The sequence below is a fragment of the Diceros bicornis genome, chromosome 15, assembly GCF_020826845.1.
Source record: "Diceros bicornis minor isolate mBicDic1 chromosome 15, mDicBic1.mat.cur, whole genome shotgun sequence".
NCBI lineage: Eukaryota > Metazoa > Chordata > Mammalia > Perissodactyla > Rhinocerotidae > Diceros > Diceros bicornis.
The window spans coordinates 5,343,689-5,358,093 of NC_080754.1; the positions used below are offsets into that span (position 1 = coordinate 5,343,689).

The following is a 14,405-nucleotide window of genomic DNA, read 5'->3' on the forward strand; positions in this document are numbered from 1 at the left end:
GCATTTGAGCTCTGACAGATTATCATAATCTCAATTCTACTATTGTAGGTCATAGAGATGATTTTTTTTTCTTTTCAAAAACCCTTTGGAGGATAGCAGAATTGAAACGCTCTGGCCGTGGATACCAATCTGTTTTCTAACAAAAATCTAGCTAATGCAGTTCAGTTTTACACTTAAAAATACATTTAAAAAATATTCAGTCATTAGGGCCGGCCTGGTGGCTTAGTGGTTAAGTTCGCATGCTCCGCTTCCATGGCCCAGGATTCACAGGTTCAGATCCCGGACGTGGACCTACACACCGCTCATCAAGCCATGCTGTGGCAGCATCGCACATACAAAAAAGAGGAAGATTGGCAACAGGTGTTAGCTCAGGGCCACTCTTCCTCACCAAAAAAAAATAATAATAATAATTCATTCACAAGCTCTGGCATATTTACTAGTGGCATGGCATGCACAGGCCTGGACTCATGCTATGATCTGTCCTTGAGATACTTTATGTAATTGGCACAGTCATTGTCTAGGAGGACCAATTTTCAGTTATCTCCACCAATATGGTGCCCACCGTGGGCTCCCTGTCATCTTGCATATGGCCCTTCAGAAATTCTTATGTCTGACTTGAAATGTTTGTACTTTTCAAAGTTTAAAAAAAATTGACTGATTAATTTGACAATAACATTAAGCAAACCAAACATACACATTGAATTTTATTCTCTACTCAAATAAAAAAATCCAGTGCCAGGAAGTACATATTTTAGAAAGACTAAATTCATAACTCCAATTTGTTATCAAATTCCAATTGGTTAACTAATTCTTTATTGATTATGTAAGTTGCAAATATCTTCCCTCCAGTCTATAGCTATCTTTTGCTTGTTTTTTTATGTCTTTTGTTATACTCAAATTTGAATTTATAATATGGTCCAATGTATCGATCTTTTCCACTATAATTGATACTTTTGAAAAGAAATCCTTCCCTATGCTAAAGTCACAATGATAGTCGCCTATAGTTTCTTCTGAATGTTTTTAGTGTTTGTATTTACATTCAGGTCTTCAGAGCACCTAGAAATTATGTTTGTGTTTGGTGAAAGATAGGGATCTAATTTTTTATTCCATATAAACTATCAATATAATCAAATGGGTTAAAAACACACTGTCTAGAGACAAAGACTCAAATTGGACTGAAAGGGACAAATTTTTATATTGATTTAAAAAAAGCTTCCAAAATTATCTATATTTTAATTCTTTGTTCCCCTAAAAAACCATCATTGAAATGTATAAGCAAAAATTATTGGAAATGCAGGGGTACATTGACCAAACCACTATTATAGGGAGAGATTTTAGCGCAACTATCCCAGAAACTGAAGATCAAGTAGACAAAAAATAACTAATAAACTTGACTTTTATATACATCTGTGTGTAATTTTGTTTGTAGACAGAAAACAGATAATAAAAATTCTTTTCGGATATTCATAGAGTGCTTCAAAAGCTGACCATTTATTAGGCCACATAGAAAAGCTTGTACAGGGGCCTGGTCCCCTGGCTGAGTGGTTCAAGTTCTGTGTGCTCTGCTTTGGCAGCCTGGGCTCGAGGGTTTGGATCCTAGGCATGGACCTACACCACTCATCAGCCGTGCCGTGGCAGTGATGCACATATGAAGTAGAGGAAGATTGGCACAGATGTTAGCTCAGGGCCAAACTGCCTCAGCAAAAAAAAAAAAAAAGAAAATGCTTATGAATTTTGTAAAATAAAAGTTACAGAGGACAGAGTGCCTGACCACAATGCAATAAAACTAGAAATGTACCAGAAAAGCATAGCCAAAATTTTATCCAATTAGAAATTTTAAAACACCATTGTTAGAAAAGAAATTAAAGTGCAGGTTACAAGTTAATTGAAAAATAATGGCAATGAAAACACCACATATCAAAACCTATGGGATGGTTGCTACGAAGTATTTAAAGGAAAATGTATATCCTTTAATAAATTTATTAGAAAATAAAAGAAACAAAAAAATAAACTAAGCATTCAGCTAAAGAATCACAAAAATAAAATAAATGTAAAGAAAGCTAAGAGGGAGGAATTAATAAATATAAGGGTAGAAATTAATAAAAAATAGAAATGAATAAATCCTAGACTTGATCAACAAAATGAAAAATTGATTCTATGAAAAGACTTATGAAATATGCAATCTTCTGACAAATTTGATCAAGAAAAGAGAGAGAGAATATACATAAAGAAACATCGAGGAGGTATATCTAAAAATATGGAGATTTTAAAAAATTATAAGATAATGGTAAATATAATTTCTTCTAATGAATCTGAAAAATCTAGATTAAAGGATGATTTTCTAATAAATGACCAACGTACTGTAGGAATAAGGAGGCGGGTGAGCAGGGGCATTCATTTTTTTTAACCTATATACTTCTGTGGATTTGAATTTTACATAAGCATGTCATTCTTTTATAAAAATAGGAAGAAAAACAAGCATTACTGCATTTTGAGGGTTAACTTTGTCACCTAGTGTCCTGGAGGAACAATTTGGCAAGGTCCATGTGCCATGGAAACCCCCAGAAACCAATGTCTATATTTCCAGGTGGAGGCTGGCCGTGGAGGACATCCTGGGAGCTGTCAGGGTCTTGCCTGCCTATCTTTCAAATCTTGTGACTGAATAGGCGAGTCTCACTGCCATTATTTTAGTTTTCCTTATATCACTGGTAAAAGACAGCAGAGTTTAGGGAGTTAATTCAGTTAAAATGTATACTCATTGTTGTTGCCTCTGTTATTTTAAATATGGCCAATAGTTGTATAAAGAGTTAGGAGGCATTCCTCAGGGGGTTCTGTCTGACCACTGCCATGGCCAGCCTCACTGCCAAACTCTCCGCTGCGTCCATGCTCTTCTAGGGTCTCTGAGGAACAGCTGACCACTTTTTCTAATGTCCTGAAAAAATGTGTTGCAATAGTCTTCCGGCCTTGGGAAAAGCCCGTGGTTGTCACGAAGTAGCAGAAACCAATAGTTCAAGAGATGATGCAAAGTACCTGGCTCCGTTGAAAGAGTCCCTAATATGCTCAATATGAACTGTGACATCATAGACTGGTCCCTGCTCAGTCCCTTTGAACAGCAGACAGACATCACAGAGCACTTGTCCAGGCACAGCTGTCCTGACAGTCACCCTTCACTGTTTCTTGTCCAGCGTCTTAGCAGTGGGGGAAGCAACATGGGCGTGGGCTGCATGCACGGCGTGTTCACTCTGTCTCACCGCTAGAAAGCAGAATGCTTGCTTCATACACGAGATCCTTGCAGAACCTGCTTGAGGTGGATTAGACGGGAATTATTTAAAAGGTAGGGAATCTGAACCCATTTAAAAGGTAGGGAATCTGAACCTTAGGAAAAAAAATTAACGTGGGTAGAAAGCCAACCACCGATTATATATGTTAATTACACATTGCAATTAAGCAGAGGTTCAGCCAGCAAACCATTTTTACTGTATGTCCTTTACTCAAATAGTAAGCAGCTGTGCAGGTCAACAGTAACATGGGACTTCGTTTCTTCTTTACCCTGGAGTTCATGTACTGATTTTAGTGTCTTTATTTTCCTCACAGGTAACACCAGGTCATGTGGCTTTATAATGTATCAAAATAACAAGCTTTTCCAATCAAAAACTTTTACAACTAGATCAGATTTTAGTCAAAAAATTATCTCAAGCAAGATTGATGATAATGAGGAAGATGAGAGTGCTTCTGTTAAAATAGTCTTTAGTCCAAAGGTGAGTTTTCCCATTAACAGAAATAAAAATTTCAGCCCACTGTTGATTATAAAAGCAGTAACAGTTTTACAAAAAGACAGATAGTTTACAAAAAACAGATAGTTTGGGCAAAAGAAATCCACAAAAAAACTCTTTGAAAGATTCTTTGAAAGTATTCATATAAATCTTACCCCCCCCCGCAAATTTTTTTTGCCAGACTAGCTAAACGCAAAATGAACTAATTTAATTTTATATCCCTTTTCCCCTTCCTAATCTATAATGAAGATGCTATGCTTAGGGCATATCTAATTGATTTCTCACATGCTTATCTTATCCTACTTGAGTTTTTCTACCCTATTAAGCATTAAAAAAAATCAATTTCAATTGTCTCATCAATTTGCAGTACAACCAAGAAGAATTCCAACTCCATTCCTATGCCTGTGTCTATTGGAATTTTTTAATGAAGGATTGGGACACATATGGCTGTCACAAAGAGGAAAACATTGATGGATTCCTGGGCTGCCACTGCAACCATACTACGAATTTTGCTGTATTAATGGTAAGGATGTACATAGGAATCTCTTTCCAGACAAGAATTTTCCCTATACACAATTTGAGTATGTGCTAATTGGAGATAACTCTGGGGTATAGTTTACATAGATACTCACTCAGATTAAGTGGAAAAACAAGGAATGGGGTGATAGCACTAAAAAGGAAGTGCTGGTAAGGGCAAGTAGAGTGGAGTCCTTGCAGTGTGGTCTCAGGATAGCTGAGTCCAGCACCGTGTGTGTAATAATGAGAAGGGAACCCGTGCGTAAAAAGAGCTGCTGACAGGCTCCATCCAACTAACTCGCATGTTCTGAAGCATGAAATTGTTATAGCCAGATGTAAGGCTGTCTAGCTGTGTGTTGGGGACAGGTTCAGTACATAATTAGCTATGGGTGGGCAGTGTAATCAGTTACCCAAAGCTTTTTCCATTGTAATCATCTAAGTTACTAAGTTTACGCTGGAAGATGTAAGAGGAAAAGTTTTTGAGTTCCTTCAAATTGTCTCATAGTTCCTCTGTGAATTCCTTAAATCTTTTACCCCCAAAGCTGCCCTGTACAAGTAACTGATAGATAACGCTTAGCTGTATATGCATCTTGGGAAGGTCTTGGGCTGACCTTTTTAAGAAGAGGAGCTTTGTTTGTTCCATTTTTAGAAAGCTATTATTCTGGTGAAACCAGAAATGTTAGTTTCTATACTTGATGGAAAGTTTTTATATGCAAGGGAATGGGGAGGGATATAGAGGGTCTTACTCTCATTAAGGGGCTATGAATGCACCTGCCAGAGAGAAGTAGATGTTCTCATTCTGCAGCCACTGTGATGTAGCCATATTTGGGAGGCCAATGCAGATCAGAACACACTGGTACAGCATTGAATACCAATTTATAGAACCTCACCTTAAAACATTTTTTGAGATAACTATAGTTGTCTTATTTTAATTATCAAGTATTTCTTATTTTAATTGATTTTCATTATTTTCTAACTTGTATTACTAAGAGGTCTGCTTTCTCAATAAGAAAATAGTAAAGATGAAATTTTAATTTTTTGGAAATCTTATGATCATTATTATCATTGAATAGCTGTGTAAAGCTCAGATTGCTGTACATATTAAATGATACAGACCACATTGTCGTAGTTATTTTTCTCCTTTTTTGAGGTCAGGCTTTCAGCTATTTCTTCTCACTAATATCTGAATCTGCCTCAATGCCTACCTACTCACATTTGTAATTAGTTTTGAAAATTCAAAAAAAGGCTGGTTAGAGTTGAATGTACAGTCAGAGCAGACAGGCTCTGAGTGAATAGATGATTCTAAGATCTGAAGATCTATGTATTCTACAATTCTTTGTCATTTGCTTAGCATATGGCACACAGGAAGTTGCATAAAATTTTTATTATTTTTAAAAATGAAGTTAATTTTATTTTTATTTTCTTCCTCCAAAAGCAATACATACTCACTGCATAAAGTCTGAAAATTTACCTACTAAAAAGAAATATACTGATACGGAAAATTTTTTGTGTGTGTGTGTGAGGAAGATCAGCCCTGAGCTAACATCTGTGCCAATCCTCCTCTTTTTGCTGAGCAAGACTGGCCCTGGGCTAACATCTGTGCACATCTTCCTCCACTTTATATGGGACACCGCCACAGCATGGCCTGACAAGCGGTGCATTGGTGCGCGCCCGGGATCTGAACCCAGGCCACCAGCACTTAACTGCTACACCACGGGGCCCGGCCCGGAAAAATGTTTTTGATGTCTTAAACTAAAATAGCAATTCAAGAATAATTTTATTATGTTAACAAACCCCTATGTATTTGTGCAATTGACCTAGATAATATTTGTAAGCAATTACAAAAAGGTCGCCTCTGGAGAAGAGAGAGGATTTCAAAAGGTAGGGTATGATGTGGGGGAGCTGGCAGTAAAGAGAAAGCTATACTGTTATTATTATGTTTCATATTAGTTTCATGTTTTATAAATAAGCAAAAACGGCTTTTCTAATTTTAACAATTTAAAACATTGGAAAGTACAGACAAGCAAAAAGAATCAAATATATCCTACTCACCCAGTGACCACCATTATTACCTCTCCGGATTTATAAGAGTACATACACACACGGAATATACTTTTCTATGAATATATATTAAAATACTGGGATAGATATAGATATATTACAGAAAAATTAGATCTCTTTTGAAAAAAATTAGAAGGATCATATGAACATCTTTCCAAGTCCATAAAAATATTTCTGCAACTGTATTTTTAGTTTATCAACTTAGATCTGCAGATTTCCCCTTGGATTATAGTTACATATAAAAATAATGTAATGGATAAATGAAGCAACTCTAGCCGATTGAGATCTAATCCAAACAACTTTGATTTTAGACACTGAGGAGCGGTGTATGTTTCCCCTACCTGAATGAGTCAGGTAACTGTTCTCAAGCCTCTCTTTCATGTAAACTGCTTAGAGATAAGGTGTTAATTTATTTCCTTTTAAAATATATCGACAGCTTTATAAAAATAAGACATATCTGGCTATTTTCACCAATATATCTGGTTATTTTGACCGATGTATCTCTTCATGATGTTGACTTTGACAGACATTTCAGGAATGACTATTTAAAAATATGCATCTTAACTTATTTTCCAGAGTTTCAGAAAAGATTATAAATATCCTGAATCACTGAATGTATCATCCAACGTTGGATGTGCGCTGTCCATTACTGGTCTGGTTCTCACGATCATATTTCAGATTGTCACCAGGTAAGGAGGGAAGCAGGCTCTTCTCATGAGAGAAATTGCTACCCCGATATTATTTCCTCTGAGCATACTCTCGTCTCTTAGAACTAGAAGGGGAATCAGATTGAGTTCAACAGGGTCATTGTACAGAAGAGGACATGCAGTTCTGGAAAGGCTAAGAATTACACACAAATAAATGTGTAATTACAAATCATGGTCAGTGCCTTGAAGGAAGATTACATACCATGTAATTGCAAGTTTGTTATATAAAATTAATTTGGTCTCGTAGCTCCTTAGTGCCACAGTTCCTTAGTGTTGAACAGAACCATACCTACCAATCTACATTTGTAAAAAAAAAGGCAACATTGCTTTGAAAATAAAAGTACTTTACAAAATATATTAAGTTTTCAAATGGTGAAACTTTTTAACCATTTTGAATTCCATAGTTTTTTTTTTAAACCTAATTTTTAAAAATTACCTATAAACACGTATTTCTCTCCACCTCGACCCTCTCACTCAAGGTGCAATTTTGTGTAGCATTTGTTATTTTTTGTCACATGCTATATCTGTAACAATCTGTAACTGTAAGCTTGTTCATCTATTAATTTGTCTACTCTCTGTCGTCCCCATCAGCATGAAAATTGATGACGATTGTGACCTCCTCTGATTGAGTTGTTGCTGTTGTTGTCTGTTTGGTTTGTCTTTCATCACTGTAGCCCCAGGGCTGAGCACAGTTCCGGCCCACGGTAGAGAAACATCCATGGAATAAATGGGTCTATTGCACATGCCTACCTGCTTCTCTTCTCAAACTCAAGATGTCTCAAGATGAACTCATCTTTCCTTCAGAATTATTTCTCCCTTCTAAGTTCCTCCACAACTATTTTCTCAGATGTGTAGATTCAGAATTTTTTATTTTAAAGTTATTGGTATTTAAAAAATTTTTCTAAAGTTTTATTAAAAAAAATTAAAACCTATAGAAAAGTTGAAAGAGAACACTGAACATCCAAATACCTTTCACCTAGATTCAGCAATTATTAATATTTTGCTTTATCTCTTTTTAAATTTTTTTCTGAAATTTTGAAAGTAAGTTGTAGGCATCATGACTGTCATCTTTCAATTCCTCAGGCATATGTCTCTAAGAACAAGGGGCATTCTCCCCCATAATATAATACTATTATCCTCACTCAGGAAATTTAACTCAAGAAATTTAACATTGATATAAAGTTATAGTGTTGATATACAATTCACATTCACGTTTCTCAAATTGTTCCAATAATGTCCATTATAGCTGTTTTTTTTTTCCCCTCAATTCATTTACTCATCATGTCGCTTCAGTCTCCTTTAGCCTAGAATAATTCCTCTGCTTTTTTTGTTTGTTTGTTTTGGTCTTTGATGACATTAAAATATTTGAAATGTTCAGGTCAGTTATTTTATAGAAGGTAGAATATTCTCCAACTGAGGATTTGTCTGAAATTTTCCTCGTGATTAAATACAGGTTGAATATTTTTCATGAGAACACTACATCATCAAGTCTATTTCAGTGGCACACAGAAAGAAGTGCATGAGGTCGGTTTGTCCCATTATTGGTGTGTTAAGTGTGATTCCTTGTTTAAATTGATGTCCACCAGGTTTCTACACTGTGAAGTTTCATTTTTTCCCTTTGTAAGTGAAAGGTAATCCATGGGGTGATATTTTGAGACTGTGTGAGTATCCTGTTCCCCAACTTTTACTCAATGGTTTTGGTATTCACAGATGATCATTACTGGAACGTATTATTACACTGGTGGTTGAGAATGATTTTCTAATCGATCCTTCTTTCCCTATTTGGTCACTGCATTCCTTTGTAAAGAAGTGTACTCTCCACTGTAGCCAGAGGGAGTCCCTTCATCTTACCTTGTCATATCCCTATCAGTCTTGAAGCACTTCCTTATTTCAGGCTCAGCACGATGATCCAGGCACATCTTTCACTTTCTCTACCCCATGCTTAGAATCAGCCATTTGTCCAAAGAGCCAGAATTCTTTTTGATTCCTCTTCTTTCCCTTTCACACATAATGAGCCTCTAACCATTCATTTAAAGTTTGTATACTGAGTGCTAGTAGGTGCCAAGTGCCATGTGAGGAGCTAAATATAAACCTACGGACAGGACAGATAAGCTCCCATCTCTCACGGCATTTACATTCTCAGGAGGAAGACAGATACTATATAAATATACACAATTGTGGGAAGTGCCTTGAAGGAAAGTTAGGTGACATGTAATTACAAGTCTGTCATGTGAAATGACATGGCTCCTTGTTTGTCCTTTCATTTGTATTTCTACCATCACCACACTTGAACAGACAATTATTGGTCCCGTGTGAATAAGATGCGATAGCTGCATAACTGGTTTCTTTGCCTAAAATCTCCCTCCTTCCAATTGTCATCAGATTTCTTTTTTTGCATTCTCTATCAACATGTTACTTAGCACAGTTTTGCTGCCATAGATGTCACTAAAAGCTCACCAGGAAACAAAAACAAAAATAAAAATGAAATTGTATTGATTTTTAAACCCTGAATCAAATTGTTTTCTTTGTTCATGGGACGGTTCCCATATAATAATAATATATATATATATAATTATATATATAATATATTTCTGTGCACATAATAATAATGTATAGAGTATAATAATACACAGAAGAGCCAGGCTATTTGAAAATAGCCTGTATTCCCTGTGGATTATAATTTATGTTTGTAACTGGAGAAAAATTAGAAACTAACTTTACTTTTATATAAAAGGATTCTTTTGAGTACTTTTTGCAGTTCTGGTCTTTAAACTTTTCAAAGACTGAATGAAATTTTGAATCATCTAGAAAACCTCAACTAAAATGTAAAGAGGATGGACAGAGTTCTGTTTGAATATAAGCTCTTTATTCAGTGTGAAAATCCAAAGATTTAGAAGCGTCATAGTGGAATTTTTTAAATCACAAAAGATATGTAATCAGCAAACAGACTTGTTCATCCAATTCTGGGACATTAAAAATAGAGAGGTTGGGGGGCCAGCCCAGTGTCTTCAGCAGCCTGGGGTTCACAGGTTTGGATTCTGGGTGCAGACCTCTGCACTGCTTGTCAAGCCATGCTGTGGCAGGCGTCCCACATATAAAGTAGAGGAAGATAGGCAGGGATGTTAGCCCAGGGCCAATCTTCCTCAGCAAAAAGAGGAGGATTGGCAACAGACGTTAGCTCAGGGCTAATCTTCCTCACCAAAAACAACCAAAAAGTAGAGGGGCCGGCCCCCTGGCTTAGCAGTTAAGTGTGTGCGCTTCGCTACTGGCAGCCTGGGTTCAGATCCCGGGCGCGTACCAATGCACCGCTTGTCTGGCCATGCTGAGGTGGCGTCCCACAAAGAGCAACTAAGAAGGACGTGCAGCTATGACATACAACTATCTACTGTGGCTTTGGGGAGAAAAAGGGAACAAAAAGAAGGAGGATTGGCAATAGATGTTAGATTAGGGCCTGTCTTCCTCAGCAAAAAGAGGAGGATTGGCATGGATGTTAGGTCAGGGCTGATCTTCCTCACAAAAAAAAAACAAAAATAGAGAAGTATTTGAAGATGTTAGAACTTTAAGCACAGTAATAAACCTAGGGAAATCGTCATTCCGAGAGGTCTGGTAGTCTGAAACACCCAGAAGAGTTTAGAGGGTAGTGAATGGAGATTTTAGAACTTTCATTAATATAGGACTGTATACCATAATATGCAGAGCACTGTAATATGTCATTAGAGGGGATTTAAGGATATATCTGCCTTTAAATATTAAGGAAAACAATATATGCATAGAAAAGAGAATACCAAACCTCATATTTGAGATCAGCTATATTAAGGGTGACCTTGCATTCTCTGCCAATCTGAAAATACACACATGGACCACCACAGATACACACACTCACCCACACTCACTCCCACACACACACACACACACACACACACACACACACACTCACACTGCCTTCTGAAGACTACTGGTAAAGAATGCCAGCCTGCAGACAAAATGAGAAAAGGCTATTCTTTTCTAGTAAAGATCTTAGGTAAATAAGAGAAGAAGAAAAAAACAAAATGGCTTTAAAGAGCACTTGGTTTTACACCCAGAAATTTTACCTTCACATGAAGGAGCAGTCCTTGGGCATGTTACACATGGAAAGGTCTTGTTGTGGGCCATAGAAGTGTAAAACTGTTATGGGTCCTCAGCACGACTGTGTCTGATGGAGAAGTTGGCCTGGCTGCCAGGCCTTTTGCTGCATCTATTAGTTCAATCAAGTCTCAGGCCAGCCCTGGGAGGGGACCACACAGGCATAAATACAGTTCACTGGGGGCTATCTGTGGAGAATAGCTCTCACCTTTGCTTAGGACAGTTTTAAGAAAGGATGCATCAACCTGTTTTCTCTAACTCTCCTCTTTGTGAAAATGGGATAAGAGGAGAGTATGTTTTTCTGGTGTAATTGGGAAGGTAGATTTAGCAGCTGGCCCACTGGGCTATGAACTAGATTGACATTGGGGAATAATATTCCTTGGTTCCCTCACAATTTCACTACAGTTTATTATCTGCCATTGTTTTGTTTATTTATTTAATTATATTTACTTATTCATTTTCAGGAAAGTCAGAAAAACCTCAATAACCTGGGTGTTGGTCAGTCTGTGCACATCAATGTTGATTTTCAACCTCCTCTTTGTGTTTGGAATTGAAAACTCCAATAAGAACTTAAAGACAAGCAATAGTGACACCAATATTGACAATAATAATAATGAAATGCTCACACAAGACACTATCGTCATCTCGAATCCCACGTGCACGGTGGTCGCTGCCTTGCTGCACTATTTTCTCTTGGGGACGTTCACGTGGACTGGACTCAGCGCCGCCCAGCTCTACTTCCTTCTGATTAGGACCATGAAGCCTCTTCCTCCACGTTTCATTCTTTTCATCTCTTTAATTGGATGGGGTAAGTGTTTGCTTCTCTGCTGACTCAGGAGTTTGATTTTGTTGAAATCATTCAATTTACACGAACACCTATTGAAGGCCTAATAGTAGAAGGCTTGGAGGAAGTGGAGATGGAAAATCCAGCTGTCACTAAGAGTGCCTTGCCCTCGTGTCTCACACCCTGGGAAGGAGGCAGATGTGATTAGGGCAGCTGTACTAGGTACATCACAAGCTAACTTCGAGATGTTAATTTCCTTTAGCATTTCTATTAATTTGATTTGAGATTTAGACCACAAATAATTAACGTTCTAGTTACCTCAAAAGAAATGTTTCCAGAAAATCAATGACTCTTAAGAAAAATAATTTGAAAAGTTTATTGGGTTCCAGCAAAGGAGAATTGTTTTAGTGATATCTAAATTTTAAATGTATTCAAGTGAAAGAGGAATTAGGCAACTTCCATTCCATCTGAGAATGGAAGTTGTGGTAAGAGTGACAAAGAAATCAGAAATAGCGTAGGATTGTTATGTAGAGCCAACATTAAAAGGGAAAGGGAAACAGAAAAATTATGTCCAGTGTTGACCTACATCTGTAGGGCCATTTAGTACCTTGTCTGTAGTGGAAAGAACAACGCAGCCTCAAAAGGGTCAGGTGTATAATTCATTCATGTTCTTTTGTAATTAATCCCAGTCTTGGATAAATTATTAATTCCGTGTCTCTCTTTATCACATAGGAGTCCCGGCTGTAGTGGTGGCTTTGACAGTGGGAATTATTTTTTCTCAGAATAAGAATGATTCACAATGGGAGTTACGCTACCGGCAAGAGGAAATGTGAGTTTATATTTTTAAAAATGTTCGTTTCTTTGATATGAGTGTGGCTGTTCAGTGGTGTTGAGTCCGAGTGTCACTATGCATATGCATCTCATTGTGTATTGTCATTTTATAAGTGGGTCTTCCAAATTCTCAAAGAGCACATTATATTTTACATATGGTGACATGATAATTTCCTATGATGAATCATTTTGTAAAGCAAATCACGACCTTCTGAATTTATAAATCGTAACTTGCTTATATTAATTCTGTCTTCTTTTATTAGGTCTGAAAAATCACATACACAGTAGGTGTGACCCTTAGTAACTTTTAGTCTCCTCATCTAGAAAATGGGAGGAACAATAAAAGTAATGCATGCTCTGGGGTTACTGTGAGGGGTCGAGCAGGTGTGAAAACGTTTCCCAACTTGAAGAGCACTATCCACGCTTACGAGCCAATTCTGTGTTAATGTGGTTGTAATGAACAGTTCCTGATGATTTATCTCACGTGGCAAGTTCTTGCTGTGCCTCCAGTGCAAATAATTAACTGTCGGAAATGGAAGCACCTGACTGAATGGTGTTTGCTTTTCAAATGGGGCGGGAGGAGAAAGCTGGGCTCGACTCTCTGCATGCATGTCTGGTGCCGCCGGCGGCTGCTCTGTAGTTTACCTCCCTTCTCAGTTTATAATCCCACCATTCGTATCCTCATATTCCACCTGAGGTCCCAAACCGCCTCAAACCAAGACAAACTCTTGGAAATGTGCAGGTGTAGCCGAGGGAAGGCTGTGGCACCAAGGTGCTTACCTGCTGCTGGGGCTGACCACGACCACTGCAGGAAGGAGGCCACCTGCCCAGCTTCACTTTCAGAGCCAAATACTCCAGGCACTATTGTCTCTCTTTAATTAGGATTAAATATCTTTTAATGAGTTTTAAAATTTTAATTCCACGATAGAGAACAGGGTAAGATGCAAATATCTCATGGGAGAGGTAATTCACTTCAAATCACATTATTAATTTCCTGCCCTAACCCGGGCCCAGGCCTAGACCTGCTCTTACGAGAGCCTTCAGGGGAGGGAAGCCTGCTATGTGAAGTTTGTTCACACTGAGCTGTAAGTGATGGAGAGCAGAGTCTCTCCGAGTGCAGTGTTAGATGCCAGGGAAGACACGAGGCCGACTGATAATAGGAGAGGCTGGGGAGAAAGGAAGGGTGTGTAACACGAAGAGCTGCCTCATCCTGGACCCTTATCCCCCCTTCCACCCTACACACAGCCATCGGGGAGTATTTCTTCAGGATATATTTAGAAAGAGGAGAGATCATCTTTGGTTTTCCTGTGTTATCCTCCCATCATGCTCCCCCTCCTGCTCCTGGCTCTGCCAGTTGTACCTGAAACCCTGGACCTAGTTCCCCCAATCCCTTGCTGTCTCTGCAAGGACCCAGTTAAGGGGTAACTGCAGGGAGGCCAACTCCTCTTCGATGCTCTATCCCCCGATTCTCTGTGCTGCCATTGTATAGGCTGTGTCAGACTTTCCTGAAGCGGTGAGGTAATCATGGGAAATTACAGTGCATGACGGGGCACATTTTTTAAGCATGTGCCATATATGCTAAAGCTGTCTTCATGGTATGTTTCATGGCAA

The 14,405-nt window shown here is 38.0% G+C and overlaps 1 protein-coding gene across 2 annotated transcripts in view; it reads left to right on the plus strand.

The window, feature by feature from the left end:
• The window catches only part of ADGRG7 (adhesion G protein-coupled receptor G7), a 65,546-nt gene that overhangs the window by 28,985 nt on the left and 22,156 nt on the right, over positions 1-14,405 (plus strand). For both annotated transcript variants that reach the window (XM_058555519.1, XM_058555520.1), the window contains 5 exons: positions 3,595-3,758; positions 4,141-4,296; positions 6,927-7,039; positions 11,644-11,987; positions 12,696-12,792. In XM_058555519.1, the coding sequence (XP_058411502.1) occupies positions 3,595-3,758; positions 4,141-4,296; positions 6,927-7,039; positions 11,644-11,987; positions 12,696-12,792 (874 nt within the window). The remainder of the gene's footprint in view (positions 1-3,594; positions 3,759-4,140; positions 4,297-6,926; positions 7,040-11,643; positions 11,988-12,695; positions 12,793-14,405) is intronic.